Source organism: Plecotus auritus (genome assembly GCF_963455305.1).
Source record: "Plecotus auritus genome assembly, chromosome: 3".
In the NCBI taxonomy this organism is placed as follows: Eukaryota; Metazoa; Chordata; class Mammalia; order Chiroptera; family Vespertilionidae; genus Plecotus; species Plecotus auritus.
The window spans coordinates 13,603,122-13,622,525 of record NC_137772.1 but is presented as its reverse complement, the minus strand read 5'-3'; the positions used below and the strand labels follow the sequence as shown (position 1 = coordinate 13,622,525).

Here is a 19,404-nt window from a genome sequence, read left to right as displayed (position 1 = left end):
TCGCCGCCTCCCCTCCCGCAGGCCCTGCTGCCCAGGCCCGGCGCCCACGGGGCCGCCCACCCGCCCAGCCCCCGCAGCGCAGGACGCCGCCTACCGCGGGGATTGGCCCGCGCCGCCGGGAGGTCTGGGCGCGGGGCCGGCGGGCGTGGGGGTGGGGAGCGCAGGGCGGAGTGGGGTGAGGCGGGGGCGGATGGAGGGGGCGGTGCCGCCCAGCCCCGCGCCCCGCCTCCCGCGTGGCTACTGAGAAGGGCGCCCACGTGCCCAGCCCGCTTTCTGCAGCGCTGAGGCCGCGAGCTGCTCTGTGCGTGGACCCGTCCCGCGTCGGTTGGTGCTCCAGTTCCCCGAGCCGCGGACCCGACCCTCTCCAGCCGCGCACCCTCCACCGCCCTGCAGGCGCGGCCCTAGCGCTGCCCAGTAAGTTGCCAGGTCTCCGTCCGGCCTCGCGGAGGGGCCGCAGGCGATGGGGGGCCGGGGCGCCCGGGCCGAGCGGAAGGGCTGGGGCGGGGGCGCCGAGGGCTGTGTCCAGCTGCGCGCAGCTGCCCAGAGTCCGCGCTCCAGCCGCGCTGAGACCGGAGCTCCAGGGGTGCGGGATGGCGCTGCCACCGCGAACCCCCATCCTTAGGGCTGCGCGTCTCCCCGTCTAGCCCCGAGGCATCGGGGTCCGCGAAGGGCGTGGGTAGTGGGAGCTGGGAGACAGCCTGGCACGGCCGCTCCGGGGGAGCCCTTTAGCCACTCTTGTCCAGAGGGTCCCTGGGCACCCGTCTCCGAGGGGGCAGACCCGGCCTCCCCACTTTCTGCACGCACCGGGAGTCCCTGAAGTCGCCTTCCGCTCCCGGGGGGTTCTTGATTTACATATAAAACATCGCTTGGAGTTTTAACATCCTAGACCTGCCCTGGGCTGGCTGCACAGGTAAAGTGGCCCGCAGTGGTGCTCGGGGTATTTTAAAGTAAATGGGTGCAGTTTTAGACCCATTTGAGATGGGCTGTACTTTTTAAGCCTATTTCATGCAGTTTTCAACCTTGAACTCGAAATGCCATTCCTGATCCTTTGGGAATGACGAGGCCCATCAGCCACAATAGCCTTCCACCTGGGAACTTGACAACTTCTATTGACGGGACGCCCAATCCATGGAGTAAAGTTTGCAGAGATTGTGTCAGAGATATTGACCAGAAATAGCTCACCGGTCGTCTAAATGGACGCAGTACCTAGATCCCAGAAGGAAAAATGTTCAAACCTGCAAGTATTGGTGCAGAACTGCCTACCCAGAGTTTAGGTGACAAGACTTTTAGGACTGATCATAAGATTTCTCTACTCATTTGTACAGAAACACTCCTTTTAACGAGGGGATATGATCAGATGTTATGCCAAAAGAGCTATCTGAATCGTGGCTGGGGGCCTGGCATATGAAGTTAGAGTGTATGTGTCTCTGTTGGTACTTTCTCATCCTTGCCCCAACTTCAATGGCATTCCCACCCCCCCCTCAGAATTAATAATAATTATCTCCTCAGCACATTGCAAACATTTGTGTTTGTGGTCTTTTTCTAGGGAATATAAAGGGTAAGAATATCCATTATATACTTTCTTATAGTTGCTTTTTCCCTTTTGTAATATTAAATCCTTTTTCCCCCTTTTAATTGCACTCAAGCTTAACATGAAATAAATGATTTCTCAGTGCAGAAGATCATAGGCGCTTTTTAATTTCTCCTTTTACTACAGCGTTGCTAGTGGTCTACTCTGGATGGACTCCCGGAGGCCACATTTGTTAGGATCTTCACGTTTTCTCCCTCACCCCTCGCTCGGTTTCCACTGTGCCTTGGTTAGGGAATGTCGTTTCTCTTAAGTCATTTTAATCTCTCAGGATTTGTCACGGCCTTGGAGACCAGAGTGAGATCTGGGTGGTATCTTCAAGGATTCCGCTTGCAGACTCCTTGGCCTCTTCCCACGTCAGCACAGCCCTTTTGATCCAAAGTATCTAATCATTATCAGCGGACTTAGCATCAGGAGCCTGCAAAGGAGAAGAGAGGCTGGGAGGGGGGACCTGGTCGCTGTTGGAGGAGAAAAAAAACCACCCAGAATATTGTGGAGTGTTTCATCTTGTCTTCTCCTCTAGTTCTGTCATTTAACATACGCCCCTGAAGACGTGTCAAGCTCGTGGTTCTCGCTTTCCACAATAAACCTGCTCACCCTTGCCGGATGGCACGGCGGCGCTTGCTCTCTGCTGGTGCTTCTGGCTGAAGTTCTCTCTGCTCCTCCCGGCTCTTCCTGCCGGACCTGGAGCCTCATCCGTGGCCGCTGCGTCTCTTTTCAGCCCGCTCTTTCAAACGAGCTTTCCCTTTGAGTTTTCCTTTGGGGACTTTCTATTTAGCCTCGTTTCTGTCCTCCCTGCTGTCGTATCTCTGTCTGCTGCTGCATATCCACCTATTCAGAAAGGTATGCGCTGTTCCAAGTGTTCAGAACCACCTGCTGGTTTTATTTCGGTGCCCGTCGGTGGCCAACTTTCAGACAGAACCTTGAAAACACCTTGATGTTGCCATGTGTTTCCCTGAACAGGATACAGACACATTGATTTTTAAGGACCGGCTTCTGATAGACTACATGCTGGATGTCAGACATTTAGAGAATGAGCACTGTTTGCAAGTGAATATATTTCTACCTATTCACATGTTTAGGGCTATGTGCCTCATTTGAATGTTTCGTCATCCAACTGGATACAGGCATACCTCCTCTTACTGTGTCACTTTATTGGGCTGCACAGATGTTGTGTTTTTCTACAAATTGAAGGCAAGACCCTCCACCAGCAAAAACATCAAGACTCACTTTATTGCAATAGTCTTTTTATTGCTGTGGTCTGAAATCAAATTTGCAATATTTATGAGGCATGCCTGTAGTAAAAATCTCAGTTAGCCTTCAGATTTCAATTATGTGATGCCACTTGTCTAGTGGTTTTGAAAATCTAAGTGGTCAACTCATTTGTACACCTTTAATCTGAATATTTTTTTTAATATATTTTATTGATATTTTACAGAGAGGAAGGGAGAGGGATAGAGAGCTAGAAACATCGATGAGAGAGAAACATCGATCAGCTGCCTCCTGCACACCTCCCACTGGGGATGTGCCCGCAACCAAGGTACATGCCCTTGACCGGAATCGAACCCGGGACCCTTCAGTCCGCAGGCCGACGCTCTATCCACTGAGCCAAACCGGTTTCGGCTAATCTGAATATTTAAAACCACATAGTTACAGCTTTGATTATTAAAAAAAGCTAATGACATTGTTTTTTTCATTGTCTTCTGTTTTAATAACTTTTCATGCTACTGTCTAACACAACGTGTGGCACATAATGCATGCTCCGTATGTTTTTATTGTTGAGTGAATGCCATTGATTTCAATAATTCGAGAAAGGGTGTTCTATCTGTCTTCAAATATGTATTTCTTCTTTGAAAATTAGTGCGTCCCTACTCTGTACCAGACACCGAACCACCAAAAGTAGTTTGTAGCTCCAGTTTTAGAGGGATTCTGCACTTACCCTCCGTTGGGGGACTTTAAGAGAAGTTTTCTGTTTTGTTGTAACTTCATATAGAGTAACAACACCTATAAACAAATGACTTGAGTGTCATCTATATCAGAGAAAAGTAAGAACACACTCTCTAATGCAGTCATACAGGACAACAACCGAAACGCGTTTTGAGAGATGCGATGTTAGGTGGTTTCATTGTTGTGCGAACCTCACAGAGTGCACGTACACAATCCTGGATGGCACAGCCTACTACGCACCTAGATCACATGGTGTAGTGTATCACTCCTAGGCTGCAAGCCTGTACAGCATGTTACTGTACAAAACAACACGAGATTAAATCAGAGAAAATGATGCAACCCAGGGACACGGCAAACATAAGATGTGTGAGGCTGCTGCCAGTGTAGCAAGGTACACTGTTTGCAGCAATTTTTTTCAGTAGAAAGAGTACATCCTAAAATAATGATAAAAGTGCAATATAGTAAATATATAAACCAATAGCACAGTCGTTCATTACCATCATCAAGTATTATGTGCTGCACATAATTCAGGACAGTACCAGCCCCACCACAAACACGTGAGTGATGTGTTGTGCTGTGACTTATGATGGCTGCACCATCACGAGGTGAGAGGAATCTTTCAGCTCCATTACAGTCTCAGGGGACCACTGTCGTATATGCAGCCCGTCGTCGTTGACCGAAACGTCATTGACCGAAACATCGCTGAACAGCACGTGACTAGATGAAGATGACGCCACTTACTAGTCCATCATCAAAAGCACGTGTGCTTGGTGTTTTTGTTTAAATGGTAGTCACAGATTTGTCCTGATGCTTCTCTTATTTTCCTTTAATTGCCTTTCTGGCCATTATTTCAGAAGGATTGTCAGTGGCTGTGGAAATGCGGTAGATGCCACTGACCAAACCAACAACCGATGGTTCATTTCCACCATGCTCTCACTAGTTTATAGGCTCTAACTAGCTGAGTTAAGATAATCAGAACGTGGTTTACCTTCTAACTTTTCTTGTCCAATGTAAACATAACTGTTCTATACCAATCTGTGGAAGCAAGCAGTATGCTGTTGTTTTTCATGTGATTCTGGGACTCTTTTCAACTTTAAATATTTCTGAAACTGGCCTCCACTGCCACTAGTTACCTTTCTCATTGGTAAGTACAATTAGTATTGACTTTAAGATGTTAGTTAATGTGGTTTGTGTTTAAAAGGCTGGGTCACATATCTTCTGTTCTTTTTTTTATTATTCTTTTAGGAGGGTTCATGATTATATTTATACTAGAGGCCTGGTGCATGAAATTTGTGTACTTGTGAAGGGGGGGGGCCCCCTCAGCCCGGGAGCCCTCAGGGGATGTCCGACTTAGGCCCACTTCCCACGGAGCGCGGGCTAAGCCAGCGGTCAGACATCCTTAGTGCTGCTGTGGAGGCGGGAGAGGCTCCCGCCACCTCCACTGTGCTCACCAGCCATGAGCCTGGCTCAGGGCTTCTGGCTGAGCGGCGCTCCCTCTGTGGAGCACACTGACAACCAGGGGGCAACTCCTGCATTGAGCGTCTGCCCCTGGTGGTCAGTGTGCATCATAGTGACTGGTTCCGCTGTTCTTTCAATTTGCATATTAGCCTTTTATTATATAGGATTTTAAAAATATTGTTGAAAGTATTTCATATATCCCCTTCCTCCCCCCTTGACCTCTCCCAGCCTGCCCCCACCCCCACCCTAGACCTTCACCACCCTATTGTCTGTGTCCATGAGTCATGCATATATGTGTACAAGTTCTTTGGTTGATCTCTTCCCACCCACCCACCCTCCCCTGCCTGTTCTTATTTCAATGTTTACTTTGGATCTCTCTCCTCTGGGGAGTCCATGGTTCTCTGTTTTTCTGGTGTGCATGGACAGGATACATTGTTGAAAATCTTGGGGTTTCTTGCATCCAAGATTGCATCATCAAGCTGGAGTGTCCTATGTGATGATTTAGTGCCGCCAGTGTCATGCATTTAATTGTATGCCTCCTCCCTAGCCCACTGCAAAAAAAGAAAACAAATTAAAAACTAGAACCTCCACCACACACCCACTCCAGTGCTGCACACTCTCACCGCTCTTTACAACCTGAGCCTCATCTGGGATTGGGCAGTGAGGCCGATGACGTAAGAACATTTCATAACCTTTCTTCCAGGAGTTGTGGGGAAAAAAGAGCCCTGACTGTTTTGTAGTCATTTTTGGCATATTTTGCGAACAATACACAACAAAGAATTCTTATGTTCCTTTTGATTCTGGCTAGTTTTCCCCACAGTGGTGGGGAAAATTCTTCTCTTTCCTTAACCCACTCTGGCTTCCTCTGGGCTCCCTAAGTCTTCGTACAATTACACCCAATGAAATGCTGTTCATGTGGTCAAAGCCCACTTTCTCCCAGTGGAGATGCAGTGAGCACAGTGGGTAGAGCTTGATGTCGCCAGGAGGCTGAACAAAGTGCGATTTAGTTAGATGCTCTCATTTTATTATTGCATCTTTCTTTCTCTTTCTTACTTTTATTTTCTTTCTTTTTTTTTTTTTTGTCAGATTTTAAGATCTTTGCATCTATGGATCATGGAGTCTTCCATGATCATCTTTTTTTTTTTTTTTTAAGATAATTATTCATTAAAAAAGGCAAGTAATACACCTGAAAGGTCACTTTTTATTCTTCTGCGTGGGCACAAAGATATTATGTGAGTTGGTAACTTGCTCATGCTTAGGAAATAAAGGCTGTTATGTTAGGGTCTTTTCTTGCCTTGGCTCTGGGTATCTAGCTGGCCTCGTGGTAAACGAAGATCTTGGTGATAGTCACTAGTGGAATTCACAGTTATTGTATATTGAACTGTAAGGGAAAATGAGGACTCTTTACATGTTCAGCCTTATTTCTTTATTGTCTTAATAGGAACTCGGGGCAGATTTTCCAAATGCAATTCAATGTGTGCTTTTAAAAATCACACACTAAATTCTCTAGAACTTGAAATATATTTGAGTGCTGGAGGTAGGACATCATCTCTGTATCACACACAAAGTGTATTTTCCCAGAGCCCGTGCCATAACACTTCCTTCCCCGCATTCATGCTGTCTGGTGTCTGAAAGAAGGTATCAGTCTGGTGGAAGCAACTGGATTTGATTTTGGGGAAACTAATATGCAAATTTGATGCATATTAGCTTCACATTTACTCATAAATTTGAGTACTCATATTTACAATACTCATGTTTAGCAATTGTAGGAGTATCCAGATTAACGAATACTGTTTGATGCACTGGGATTCCCTTGGAATAGGAAATAGGACTTTGTCACTTTGGTTCTAAGAATATCCTATGAGGCATGCTACTTGGAGTCTTCCATGATCAGCAGTTGGTTAATCCATTTTGGATGAATATGTGCTGTGTATCACTGTGGCCCAGATCTAGCTATGGCCCATAGAGAAGCAAAGAATGAATAACTTGGTCCCTGTTCCCTGGGTGTTGACCACCCAGTGAAGGAGTTAACAAGGGCACACACAGTGGGGAGAGTGTGATAAAGCTGCCGATGAGTGACACAAAGCGCTGAAGGGATCAGGAGGAGAGGGCAGTCTATCCTAAAGTTTTCTCTTTGTCATATATGTGATGTGTTCCCAACATAGACCAAATGGCTCGTCAGTTTAGGTCCTGTCATCACCGTACGGTTTCCATCACTGCTTTGTCCTCCTGCAGTTGCTCTTTGGTAAAACTTGGGTATCTTGGACTTCAGTTCTGGCTGAGCATTTTGGAGAGCAACAATACTTATTAATAACTCGGCAGAATTGCTCATTGTTGACTACCCTGGGCTTCTAGAAAACTGTGACATTTAACTGCCCATTCAAACTATTCTGAAAGACCTTAGAGAGGAAAATTAAAGCACATGAACAGATTCAGGCTGAAAAGAAGGGATTACATTGACTTGCTCTCTTTTCTTACGCTACGTTTCATACAGTTTTCATCAACTATATTTGAACTAATGGGACTTAGAGTTCTTTGACAGACATGGAAGGAGCGCTTCCTCTTTAAGTTTAAGATCCTCTCCATTCTGTTTATGTTTATACTTCAGTGGAAGGAAGAAGACCCATACATTTGCATGTAAGATGCTCCTGCCCCAATAATTCGGGTAAGATTTTGGGGACTTCAAACTTTCTGAATTCCAACGAGTGGACACGTATGTTTCAGGAACCCAGGATGAGAACACTGTAATTCAGAAGCCATTTCACCTCCCGGGGAAAATATCTGAGGAGAGAACCCTCTGGGGCAGCATGAGGCCTTCTTGGCCATTTCTCCTTCCCTCTTGCTGATGTAAGACTGCTCCCGGCCTCCAAGGACAAGCTGAGAACTGGCTCAGAAACAGGTGTGGCTCTGGGGGGCCCTGAGTTAAAGAGCTATGACCATGATACAGTGAAGACCATTCTCATTTGTGCTTTGGTGGGAGTAGTTCCCTGGCCTCAAAGGAACACTCCGGACTTTAATTGTCTCTGGCATCACCATCCTTCTTTCTTCCAAATTCTCAGATTCACTGATTTCTGTGTCTACTGATGGGCCAGGAGATGAGTTTGATTCTAAGTTTAGCCGAGATCATTCTAATTAAGTAGTTGCAAATCTATAATAATAAAAGCGTAATATGCTAATTAGACCAGATGTCCTTCCAGATGAAGCCAGGGCTACAAGGGAAGCATGGGTCCTGGGTGCCTGTGGCTGGAGGGAAGCCCAGGTCCCGGGTGCCAGAGGGAAGCTGGTGCCGGCAGCCGGGGGAAGGAAGGCCTACTCTTGCACGAATTTCGTGCATCGTGCCTCTAGTACAGGGGTCCTCAAACTTTTTAAACAGGGGGCCAGTTCATTGTCCCTCAGACCGTTGGAGGGCCGGACTATAGTTTTAAAAAAAAACTATGAACAAATTCCTATGCGCACTGCGGACCCGGGACGAGTCAGCTGCTAAGCAGGACAGGCAGCGGCACCCGGCGGGCTGGATAAATGTCCTCAGCGGGCCGCATGTGGCCCGCGGGCCGCAGTTTGAGGACACCTGCCTAGTATATACATAAATGGGAAGGAAGAACAAGAATGGATAAGAATAGCCAGTGCCCTCTTTTCTTACCTAAATCAGAGCATCTTTAGAATGACATTTGAAATCCGACCTTATAGCTCAATATCAGTCTGAAGTGGGTCTTCTTGTAGAAATGTCTGGAATTTGATAAACTTATTGTGTAGTAGAACGAAAGAGGTTATATGTATTAAAGAGCAAGGTAAGCATCACCTCAGCCTGGTCCGTTTTTAAAGCATAAAATAACCACAAGTTTTTCTTTTTCTATGCGTCATGCTGACTTAACAATGTGCCCAATGAATAACAGTGAGGCAAAGCGAGCAATTTAAAAGTTGAATTCCCCATTGAAATTCTTATCTTTTGCAAAACTTGCTTTACACGTGGTTGAGATTTGTAATGCTTTGTTGCAAAAAAGCCCTCTTTAAATGCATTACATTTGTGGCACTGTGGCTGTGTAGGTGGAGTAGGACTTGTGTGTGCTGTGTTCATCAAGAAAACAGCACAAAACACATTTACATGCCGCTGGGAAACAGGCGTGGGTGTTGGTACCATTTGTGCTATTAGAGTTTTGGCAGCATATCCTGGGCTGATCCTGTTTTAAACTCTCCCAAAACTTAGAATTTCACCTTGAAAACGAAATTGCCTTTTCATTCTCATGATGGCAGTACATGAATTGGTTGTGCCACCGTGAAAATGTTGTGGTAGCTGGTTTTGTATCCTGAACTCTGAACTTGACAGTGGATTAAAACCTGTCTTGTGGGCAATTTCTGAAGCATTGAAGGGTTCAGCTCTGGCTTCTCTGGCCGGGATAGTTACCGAGTTCCTGGAACGATGCACATGCCAAGCACAGTGCTAGACAGATTTGGAAGGGGAGCAGGCTTCTGAGAATGACATTTCAGAGCTCTCTTTTTATAGACAAAGAAACAGATCTTACGAGGTATAACTCTTCTGAGGTCAGACAGCTAGGGCCAGAGTGAAGACTTGATTTCAAACATTTTGACTTAACAGAAACACTGGGTTCATACCGGCCATTCTGCTTTTGTGGAATCATAGCACACTCACTATCATACACTACTTACGTGGCAGGCATATTATAAACAGGCATCAAAATAAAATTTTAACTTAAAAGTTGTTAGATTTTTAAAAAATTTCTTGGAAATTAACATTTGAATAAGACATTTTAGTATATGGCATTCTTATGATGTCTAACTTTTTAAAATGGCATGTTCTTACCAAAACAAAACAAAACAAAAAATGTAATCTTCACCTAAAAATAAAGGCTCTACCTACAGGTTCTAAGCCATATGAAGTCATTAGATTTAAACCTCAGACATGGTGCTTTGAAACAAGTAGGCTGTGTTTGGAATGCTGCTGTGCTGTCTTCTTTAAAAGGCTGTTAGCATTTTTCTTTTTCCTGATAATCATAGGTAACAGATGGTTCGCACTTAGTTCAGTGAACCAACCAAAAAAAAGAGCGGACTTAGCATAAAATTTCTGTTGATAGTGCATTTTATCTCTCTGAGATGGATCAGATGCCCTTTCTGCATAATGAGTAGCATATTTACATTTTTCTGATCTTGTTTTGCTGCAGAGTACCAGAGGTGGGGAAGGACAAGCAACCTCGTGTTGTCACTTTAAACGCTAAAGTATTGATCTCTTTCTTGTCCTGCATTGCTGACGCTGGGTATGTTGCATCCCCGACCACTTCTAAAACTGATCAGTTGTGCCAGGACTCTGAAGACTGAAGGCACCATTTAATTCATCGAACTACCGGAAAGAGTATGAATAGATTCTGAGCCCTTGGGAAGCCTTGAGAACCCACGTCGTTTCTCTAATCCCAGTTTTGAAAGTATTTAGTACAGCTGATCTCTAAAATTTGACTTGCTGTTGGCTGCCGGTCCAGCCTGTTCACAGTTGCTGGTTGACTGTTGTGCGCGGTGGTGAGAGGTGGCAGTGGCGGCGGCGTAAGGTGGGCAGGATGGTGTTACTGAGGTGGAGTGCTGAGGGCAGACACCAGCTGGAGTGGTTGGTACCAGTGGTCATTCCGAGTTCCGTTGAAAGACTTCTGTTTGAAGAACGGACCTGCACTGCGTCACATATCACTCAATGCTTTCCTTCTTAGACCAGGGGCACCAGTGATGCTGAACTAGATAATTTCACTTCTAGCTTTGTAGACGCGAATCAGAATTCAAGCCGTTCTCAAGAAATGGAAGAAAGGTGCTCAGTTGAGTGAACTAAGCGTAATTTCTATGGGTGAAGTAAACAGGGAAGAAAGAATGCAAGAAACCTTCCTTCCTTCCTTCCTCCTTCCTTCCTTCCTTCCTTCCTTCCTTCCTTCCTTCCTTCCTTCCTTCCTTCCCTCCCTCCCTCCCTCCCTCCCTCTCTCCTTCCTCCCTCCTTCCCTCCCTTCCTTCCTTCCTTCCCTTCCTCCTTCCCTCCCTCCCTCCCTCCCTTCCTACCTCCCTCCCTCCCTCCCTCTCTCCTTCCTCCTTCCTTCCCTCCCTTCCTTCCTTCTCTCCCTCCCTCCCTCCCTCCCTCCCTCCCTCCCTCCCTCCCTCTCTCCCTCTCTCCTTCCTCCCTCCTTCCCTCCCTTCCTTCCTTCCCTCCCTCCCTCCCTCCCTCCCTCCCTCCCTCCCTCCCTCCCTCCCTTCCTTCCTTCCTCCAAGAAAATGATGCGTGTAGAATCATGTTGCAGGAGGAGAAAGTAATCTTTCTCTAGTGTTCACTCAATGGAACTTCTACAGCAATCATTTCCTGAATTGACTTTCCCACATCTTTAGGGGCATACTGGTCAGCACTGACCACTTTAATCAGTCCTGGGATTCTCAGCTCAGAAGAAGCCTGTGTTTCTTTTCAAGCAGAACCGTGACGAACCCTTCCCCATAGGCGTGTGTATGACGTAAGAGTGAGCTGGAGATGCTACCTGTGCAGACATGCCTGCAGAAAAGTCAGGCCTCACTGCTAGCAGGAATGAGAATATTTTCAGAGTTAGAGACAATAAAATGTTGAGAACATTTCTAACTGTAGCCAACACGCAGCATTTTCTCCTTGACGTCTTAATCCCCAATATTAAGTGTTGATTTCCTTCCAATTCTATTGCAGTGCCTTGGAAAAGAGGGCTCAGAGCATCAGATCCCTGAGCTCCTTTCCTGCTCTAGAAGGAAAATGGCAAGCAGCCCATGCTCATGTATTATTCCCCAGGTGTTCCCACCAACAGCCTCTTGACATCTCTTCTGACCACACCTGGTGTGCTGCTACTCACAGATGTTGGAGACCCTGCTATGTAGCCGGGGGCAGTGGCAGCTGGTGGCTGTTTAAGATACGTCAGCTTATGATTGAGAGAGCATGTACAGCTGGCTCCAGATGCTGCTGCTGCTCCTCCTCCTCCTCCTCCTCCTCCTCCTCCTCCTCCTCCTGCTCCTCCTGCTCCTTCTCCTCCTCCTGCTCCTCCTGCTCCTCCTCCTCCTCCTCCTCCTGCTCCTCCTCCTCCTCCTCCTGTTCCTCCTCCTCCTCCTCCTCTCCCCCCCTACCTCCCCCCTCCTCCTCCCCTGCCCCCTCCTCCCCTCTCATTTTTCTTCTTCCACTTGGAAGTGTGATGCACGAACTATCCAGTTACACCTGAGCCTGGCTCCCCAGAGACCCAGCTGTCAAGGCTGAGCTGGTTTGTGGACTGTGCTCTGGGTGTCTCCCTTAACTGTCCGCTGTCCTTGGCACGTAGGTTGTATTTTCCTCTGGATAAGGTCAGCCTTGAAGAACATCGCTGCGTGCGCTTGGCAGAGGCATTGGGGAGCACGCCAGTGTGTGGGAAACCACACGTCAGCATCTGCTCGGTGGTATCTCCACTTTCCTCCTCTCCCTATTCTCTTCCTACACTCCCTTCCCCTCAGTCCTGACTCTGAATGCGGACTGCAGGATAATTGGCAAGGTTTCTAGAGCACGAAAGCAAACCAGTGGCTACAGGGAGTGAGCGTCTGTAAGTTTTTAGAAAAATCTGCTTCCTCATCATTTCGAGCACCGCGTTAGCTGCACTCTGTCATTACTCTACGAAAGGGCCCGTGTGGTGTTTTCTCGAGACGTCAGCCTCTCTTAGTCATCACTTTTAGTTGGTGCTTTTCCGGGTGACTTTTAAGCGGAGCAAGGAAATGCTCAGTTCATAATTCGAATTAGAGTAGTATATTTACTGCTTTACGAAATCCTGCTATATCAGTTATTGCATTCGTTACTGTAAAAAGTGTTCACAAGATGGATTCAGTGAATTAGGTGTGTATTCAAGTAGTATCTGTTTCTAATGCATTAGTCATTATGTCTATACTAGAGGCCCGGTGCACAAAAATTATGCACTTGCGGGGGGAAGGGAAGTCCCTCAGCCCCGCCTGCACCCTCTCGCAGTCCAGGACCCCTCGCTCCTTACCGTCCACCTGCTCGCTGCTCCTTACCACTTGGCTCATGATCCTTAGCGCTGCCACGGAGGCGGGAGAGGCTCCTGCCACCGCCGCTGCGCTCGCCAGCCGTGAGCCCGGCTTCTGGCCGAGTGGGAACTCACTGACCACCAGGGGGAAGCTCCTGCGTTGCGATCTGCCCCCTGGTGATCAGTGCACATAATAGCGACCGGTCATTCTGGTCGTTCCACCTTAACGGTCGCTTAGGCTTTTATTATATAGATAGATTAAAAGAACTATTGCCCAGACGGTGTGTCTCAGTGGTTGAGCATTGAACCATGAACCAAGAGGTCATAATTGTATTCCAGGTCAGGGCACATACCTGGGTTGTGGGCCCAATCCCCAGTAGGGGGCAGGCAGGAGGCAGCTGATCAATGATCAGTGATTCTCTCTCATCGATGTTTCTGTCTCTCTCTCCTTCTTCCTTCCTCTCTCTGAAATCAATAAAAATATCTTTTAAAATAATAATAATAATAAACTATTACATTTAAAAAACATCTTCTGACAGAACATGATTTAGTTCAGCTTTTTTAAAGGATAATGACCATGTTATAAGGACTTACTGTTTCAAGGCACTAAACTTTGGGGGCTTTACAAAGCCTAAACAACAAGCCTGCCCATTGAAAAGAAATGTCCCATTTACAGCGGAAATGCTGAAAAACAGAATTTAGAGAGTTGGTCCCTTCACAAGCCACTTCTTGACAAACGGTGACATACACAACCAGTGATTTCATTATTACTGATAACAGCATGATTTGCCATTCTTTATGCAATGAAATCTTGGGCTCAATGGCCCAAAGATAAATGTTAAACTTCATAATTTAATTTTTCTTTCTTTTAAAGCATATGGCCACTGAGTAGTTATGGAATGCCCCCCCACGTGCAGAACTTTCCTGAGCACGTAGATACAGACACAAATGAAAAAGGACACATTCTTTGAGCTCTTGGATCTTATATCCTAGGTCAGACTTATTGGCGTCTCTGTTCCCAGAACAGAATAACAAACGACATGGCTTTTTCTCAGTGCAAAATAGTAAGGAATGGTGGGGAACTGTGGGGAACCAGAGAGCAGTCCATTTTAAAAATACCAGGTGCCCCAAAACATACACTGGGAGTTGGCAGGAGAGACTGATAAAACATTAACGAATAACCCCAGTAGAGTCCCTCATGGTGTGAACGGGGTAGATGTGGAATGAGAATGCAGCCCAGAAAACCTGTATTTTTCTTCTAGATCTTTTTAAATATGTCAGAGCACACTGGTCTATACAGCCTTTCCAAGTATATTTTCGCTTCGGAAAAATACACGGAGAGGAAGAGACTGGGTAATGTTTGCAGCTGTTGATGGGAGTTGACTCCTCGCGGCTATCTAATTTTGGAATAACTTAAAATTCTAAGTTTCCCAGACTTCCCTCTTCTCTGAAAGCCACTCTGAATGGGAACAGAGCTCAGTTCTGCTCTGCAGAAGGTTCTTTTCCTGCTTCTTCGATCCCATACTCATAAACTAGTGCCTTCAGTATCCTTTCATTCAGCCCAAATGTTATCTTGTAAAAAGGATCAAATAAGCCTCAGCTATGTTAAGTGCTGGAAGCATAACAGTAATGAGGATAACTGCGGTGGAGACGGATGAATTGAAATGAGAAAGATGACATCTCTTCGTGTGTGGCCTGACTATCCCCACTGCTTACTTTTTCATTGTCTGGGCCACGCGGGAGAGGGAGGGACAGAGCTTTTCTTTCCGGTCTTGGGGGAAAGCGTTTTACGTGTGATGGGTAGGTGCACTGGTAGAGCTGTTACTAAAGGTATTAGTAGTACCTGCTATTCGGGATGAAATATTCCACCCAAGGGTATAGGGAAAGGGGGAGAGAAAGCGGAATTATTGTTGTCTACACTGAAGTAGGCTTGTTGCATCAGGTGAACCTTTAAACTTAAGAGAGGTTTACCAAATCAATATTTACTTGATCTGAATGGTGGATATGTAATGATGTAATGGCCCTTGACCCTTTTCCAAAGTCATCAATATTATGAGGACATACCTGTGGTTTTTTTTTATGTTCTAGTTACTGTGAACTTACATGACTGCTGCTCTTTGGAAGGAGGATGTTGAGTTGGGTGGAAGGTTTGGGCAATATGGACTTCACTGTAAGCTACCTGTTACCTAACTTTGTGTATAGATACGCAGGGAATCATGAAAAAGTTAGTTTTTCAGCTACAAAAAAAGAAATCGTACCATTAAATCATAGAATCTCAGTTGGCAGATGCCTTAGCTAATACCTATCTAACTAAACCTGGTTGTAGACATTTCTGAATCATTCTGAAATGCATGTTCTCTGTTTAAAACAATGAAAACCTGACACCCTTAGGAAGTGGCAGCTTCTTATAGGCAGGAACACTCTTGATTAGGGAGGTCTGCATGTTGTTGGGTCAATACCATACCCTTTCTGCATTTATTTCCTTTATTTGGAGTTGTTGTCTTCTCGTGTAATATGGACAGAGTCCTCTTCTTACACGTTGCCATTCACATTTTTTAAAGAAGTGATCATCACTCCCCCAAGACTCCCCCAGCCAAGATCGAAATAAGCAAAATGTAGAAATAACAGCAGCTTGTGTTTCTAAAGCTCTTTGGTATTTGCCAGAGGCTTTCTTGTCCACTTATTCCTTACAGCAGTTCTGTTGCAAAGAGGAGAAGACAGAGACTCCAGTGCCTTGCCCGGCACGTGGATGGTCACTCTCAGAGCTTATTGGCAGACTCCCAGCAGGCTTCCCTCTGGGCTCCTGCTCCATCCCTGCTTATTCTGCCCACATGCCTGCGATTTCTTTAATTCTTCTTCAAGTTGACGTGGTTTCCAGACCGCTCACCCTCTTCTGGTCACTCTTTACTGTCCATACTTGGTTAGCTTTGAGGAAAAGGATGGTGGCTACCGCCAAGCACCCAAACGTTCAGAAATATTTGAGCGCTCTGAGTGACAGGTGCTCTGTAGGTATCTGTGACAAAGCAGTCAAACAGAATCCCTGCCCTCTTGAAGCTTATAGTCGGAGGGCTTATATTGGGGCTCACTCCCCTGCCCCACAACCAACATCCAAGGAACCGAAGACTTGGACTAGCAGACTCTGTGATATTAAGGAGTTCATGAGGGAATTCACTAGGCACACTTCAAAGGATGTAGCAACTATACATCCGTTATCTCTGCTGGTTTCCCCCTTTTCATTCCTTCGAACAGATTCCTTCTGTGGATTAAGAAAACACTGTTGACTTCAATTGAATTATACCAAATTATTTGCAGGCACAAAACGAGGCCATAGAAAAATTTGGGGTAATAGAAGGGGAAGGTCTCTGATATTACCATAGGCCATTTGAAATAAAATCTAAGCAAAACTAAAACATGAAAGGTGTGATTTGCAGGACCACAAGGCTTTATTTGTTCTGAAATAAGTTTTGAATTCCGAAATATGGGGAAAATTAATAATACTAGGTATTTGAGAACCCAAGAGATGGATAAGGAATGAACTAGACAAATTGTAAAATGAATAGTGTTTCAGAAAACCTTGTGTTTTAGTAAAAGCAGCAAAGTCTTCAGCTTTTATGTTAAAAACCTTCTTATATTAAACCAAAGGCCCAGTGCATGAAATTAAACCAGAGGCCCAGCCTGGCCTGTGCCCTCTCACAGTGCAGGAGCCCCGCGATTGATCACCCCAAAGAGGTAGGCCCCACCCACCCATCCGGGGCTCCTCGATGGATTGCCCCAAAGAGGTAGGCCAGAGCTGGGGGTCCCACCTCCGTGCCATGCAGAGCCGCGGGACCCCTGGCCTCACCGTGCGGAGCCGTGGGACCTGCCTCCATGCTGCGCACGCAGTGTCAAACCCCAGCCCACCCGCGCACGTACACAGCTCTGCCCACCCGCGCGTGCCTGCTGCGTATGCAGCCTCCTGGTGATCGCTCATTGTGGCGTGAGGGCATTGTGGCGTGAGGGCATCACGGCATGAGGGCGTGACGACCACATAGGCTTTTAATAGGACTAGAGGCCCGGTGCACAAAATTCATGCATGGGGGGGGTCCCCTCAGCCCAGCCTGCACCCTCTCCAATCCCGGACCCCTTGGGGGATGTCCGACTGCCGGTTTAGGCCCGATCCCCAGCCTAAACTGGCAGTCAGACATCCCTCTCACAATCCTGGACTGCTGGCTCCTAATTGCTCACCTGCCTGCCTGCCTGGTAGCCTCTAACTGCCCCCCCCTGCTGGCCTGGTCGCCCCCAACTTCCCCCCCTGCTGGACTGGTCATCCCCAACTACCCTCCCTGCTGGCCTGGTCACCCCTCACGGCTCCCCCATCAGCCTGGTCGTCCCATGCAGCCTGCTGTTCAGTCGTTTGGTCATCCCTCACTAACCCCCCTGCTGGCCTGCTCATAGGCAGCCATCTTGTGAGGGTGTGAGGGTTAATTTGCATATTACCTCTTTATTATATAGGATTATTGCAGGTTTTGGTAGCTAGAAGAAGTGAGTTTTAATGTATGTTAGAATTTTATTTTTTATTTAAATATATTTTTTTATTGTTGACAGTAGTACAGATATCTCCTAGTCCCTCCCCTCCAAGCTTTACTCCCCTCCTCCCAGCCCCCAGTATGTTAGAATTTTAATACAAACCTAAGTTATGATGCTTACCTAGTTATTTTTATTGGTCCTTAGATTATTTCTCCTTTGCTTATATTTTAATAATGATTATACTTTCAGTCTTAAGATAATAATGGTTTATGAATTAGAAAGGTTAAACTCCATTGGAGATGAGGTTTTAAAATTCCAAAGTCTTCCAAAAATTTTTTTTGGTGACATCTGGATAATGACCTTCCAATTATCTTTCATCAGTTGGTGTTTTGCTGCCAAGAGCCATAATTCTGCATTTTTCCTTGCTTCTAGGCTGTGTGGCATAGAAGAAAGGGCGTGGACTTTGGAGTCTCACAACCTTGGGTTCAAATCTAGCTCCGTGATCTTGAGCAAGTTACTTAGCATCTCTGAACATCAGGTTCATCATCTGAAGATGGGCCATTTCTGCTGAAGTGGTTGTGAGGATTAAATGAAATAATGTCTATCCAGTGCCCAAAACATAGCAGTAAACCAATGAAGGATCCCAATTAATTCTTTTTATTTGCACATTCCATATTGATTCCTTTTTCTTTCCTTCCCTCCCTCCCCTCCCACCTTTCTACTCCCAAATTCAAAACTAAAGGAGCAGTATCCTGCAACTCTTCAGCATGCTGTATTGAGCTGGATGACGTCATCATTAGCTAACACGGGCTTTTAACCAAGCCATTCCTTAAGGCATGCTCTGGATAGAATTTCATCTCCGTTTAGGGTGTGTACTTCATAACCGGACGATTTATTGGCAGAAAACGGTCTGTGCTTTGCTTTCTGGGATGTGGCTGGTTAACGCTTTGCTCCTCAGAGCACTCGCTCTGTTTCCTCAGTCCTGTGCTCACCGTGGGAACCTGAGCTCTGAAAGAAATGTGACCTCGATGTGGTTCTCTTTGGATGGTGCACACCAATCAGAACCTTCAGCAGCTGTAACAGAAATGGACCATCTCGGGGGCGGGGGGAGTTGTGTTTTGTGTGTGGTTGTTTTTTTAATTACGAGACTTTATGACATTGCTCCGAAAAGGCTGCTGCCCATATTATATCTTACTGTGGGGAGTCAGCAGGCTGGAGTTCGGATCCTGACTCTGATATATACTGGGTAGTATTTAACCGCTCAAAGCTTTGGTTTTCTGATCTGTATTCCAGAGATTGTAGTAGCACCTGCCTCCTAGGGTTGTTGGGCAGTTTAGTTGGGTTGATACATGAAATGCCCTTGATTAATGTTAGTTCATAGGCGCGGCAGCCGCAGGAAAAGCCATTGTGGTGAGAGTATATTTGTGTACATTCTATGAACATGTCTCATTCTAGGAACTTACCAGAACTCTCCTCAAATGTTAAACTGATGATTGCATTCTCTGTGAGCCTCGTCAGTGGCAGTCCCTCTCTCCTTTTATATTCCTGCTGCCATTTTCTCTTCCCAGGGTAACTGCACGTTGCCTGTCTCTGAATCCTGGTCCTCCAGCTCTGGGCCTTCAGGTCAGCCTCCCCGGAGGATGGGACTTCCTGGGCTCTCGTCTGCTTCTGACTCTGCTCTGTATGCCCTGGGCGGTGGCCTCCGGCAGGCCTCTGGCAGCAGGTCTCTCATTAGCGTGGGTGCTTGAGTCTGCTTGGCTAAGGAGGAAAACCCCAGGCGAAGCCCTGAAGAAAGCCAGGTCTCTCCCGGTGTCAGAGCGATGCATCGCTGGCATGCAGCCAGTTGCACAAGGAAGAAAGCAAGCCCAAACGTGAAGGCAAGTTTCTTAATGCTTTTGTTCCCCAGTTGAA

At 46.5% G+C, this 19,404-nt stretch overlaps 1 protein-coding gene across 3 annotated transcripts in view; it reads left to right on the top strand.

Annotated features, from left to right (window-relative positions):
• The first annotated feature begins 247 nt into the window (after positions 1–247).
• The window catches only part of SLC7A2 (solute carrier family 7 member 2), a 59,748-nt gene continuing 40,591 nt past the window's right edge, over positions 248–19,404 (top strand). Inside the window, exons 1-2 of one of the 3 annotated variants that reach the window (XM_080661171.1) lie at positions 269–414; positions 19,062–19,370. In XM_080661171.1, coding sequence (XP_080517297.1) covers positions 19,314–19,370 — 57 coding nt within the window. In that variant the 5' untranslated portion in view covers positions 269–414; positions 19,062–19,313. Of the gene's footprint in view, positions 415–19,061; positions 19,371–19,404 lie in introns of all 3 variants that reach the window. The other 2 variants (XM_080661172.1, XM_080661173.1) reach the window with 2 other exon arrangements.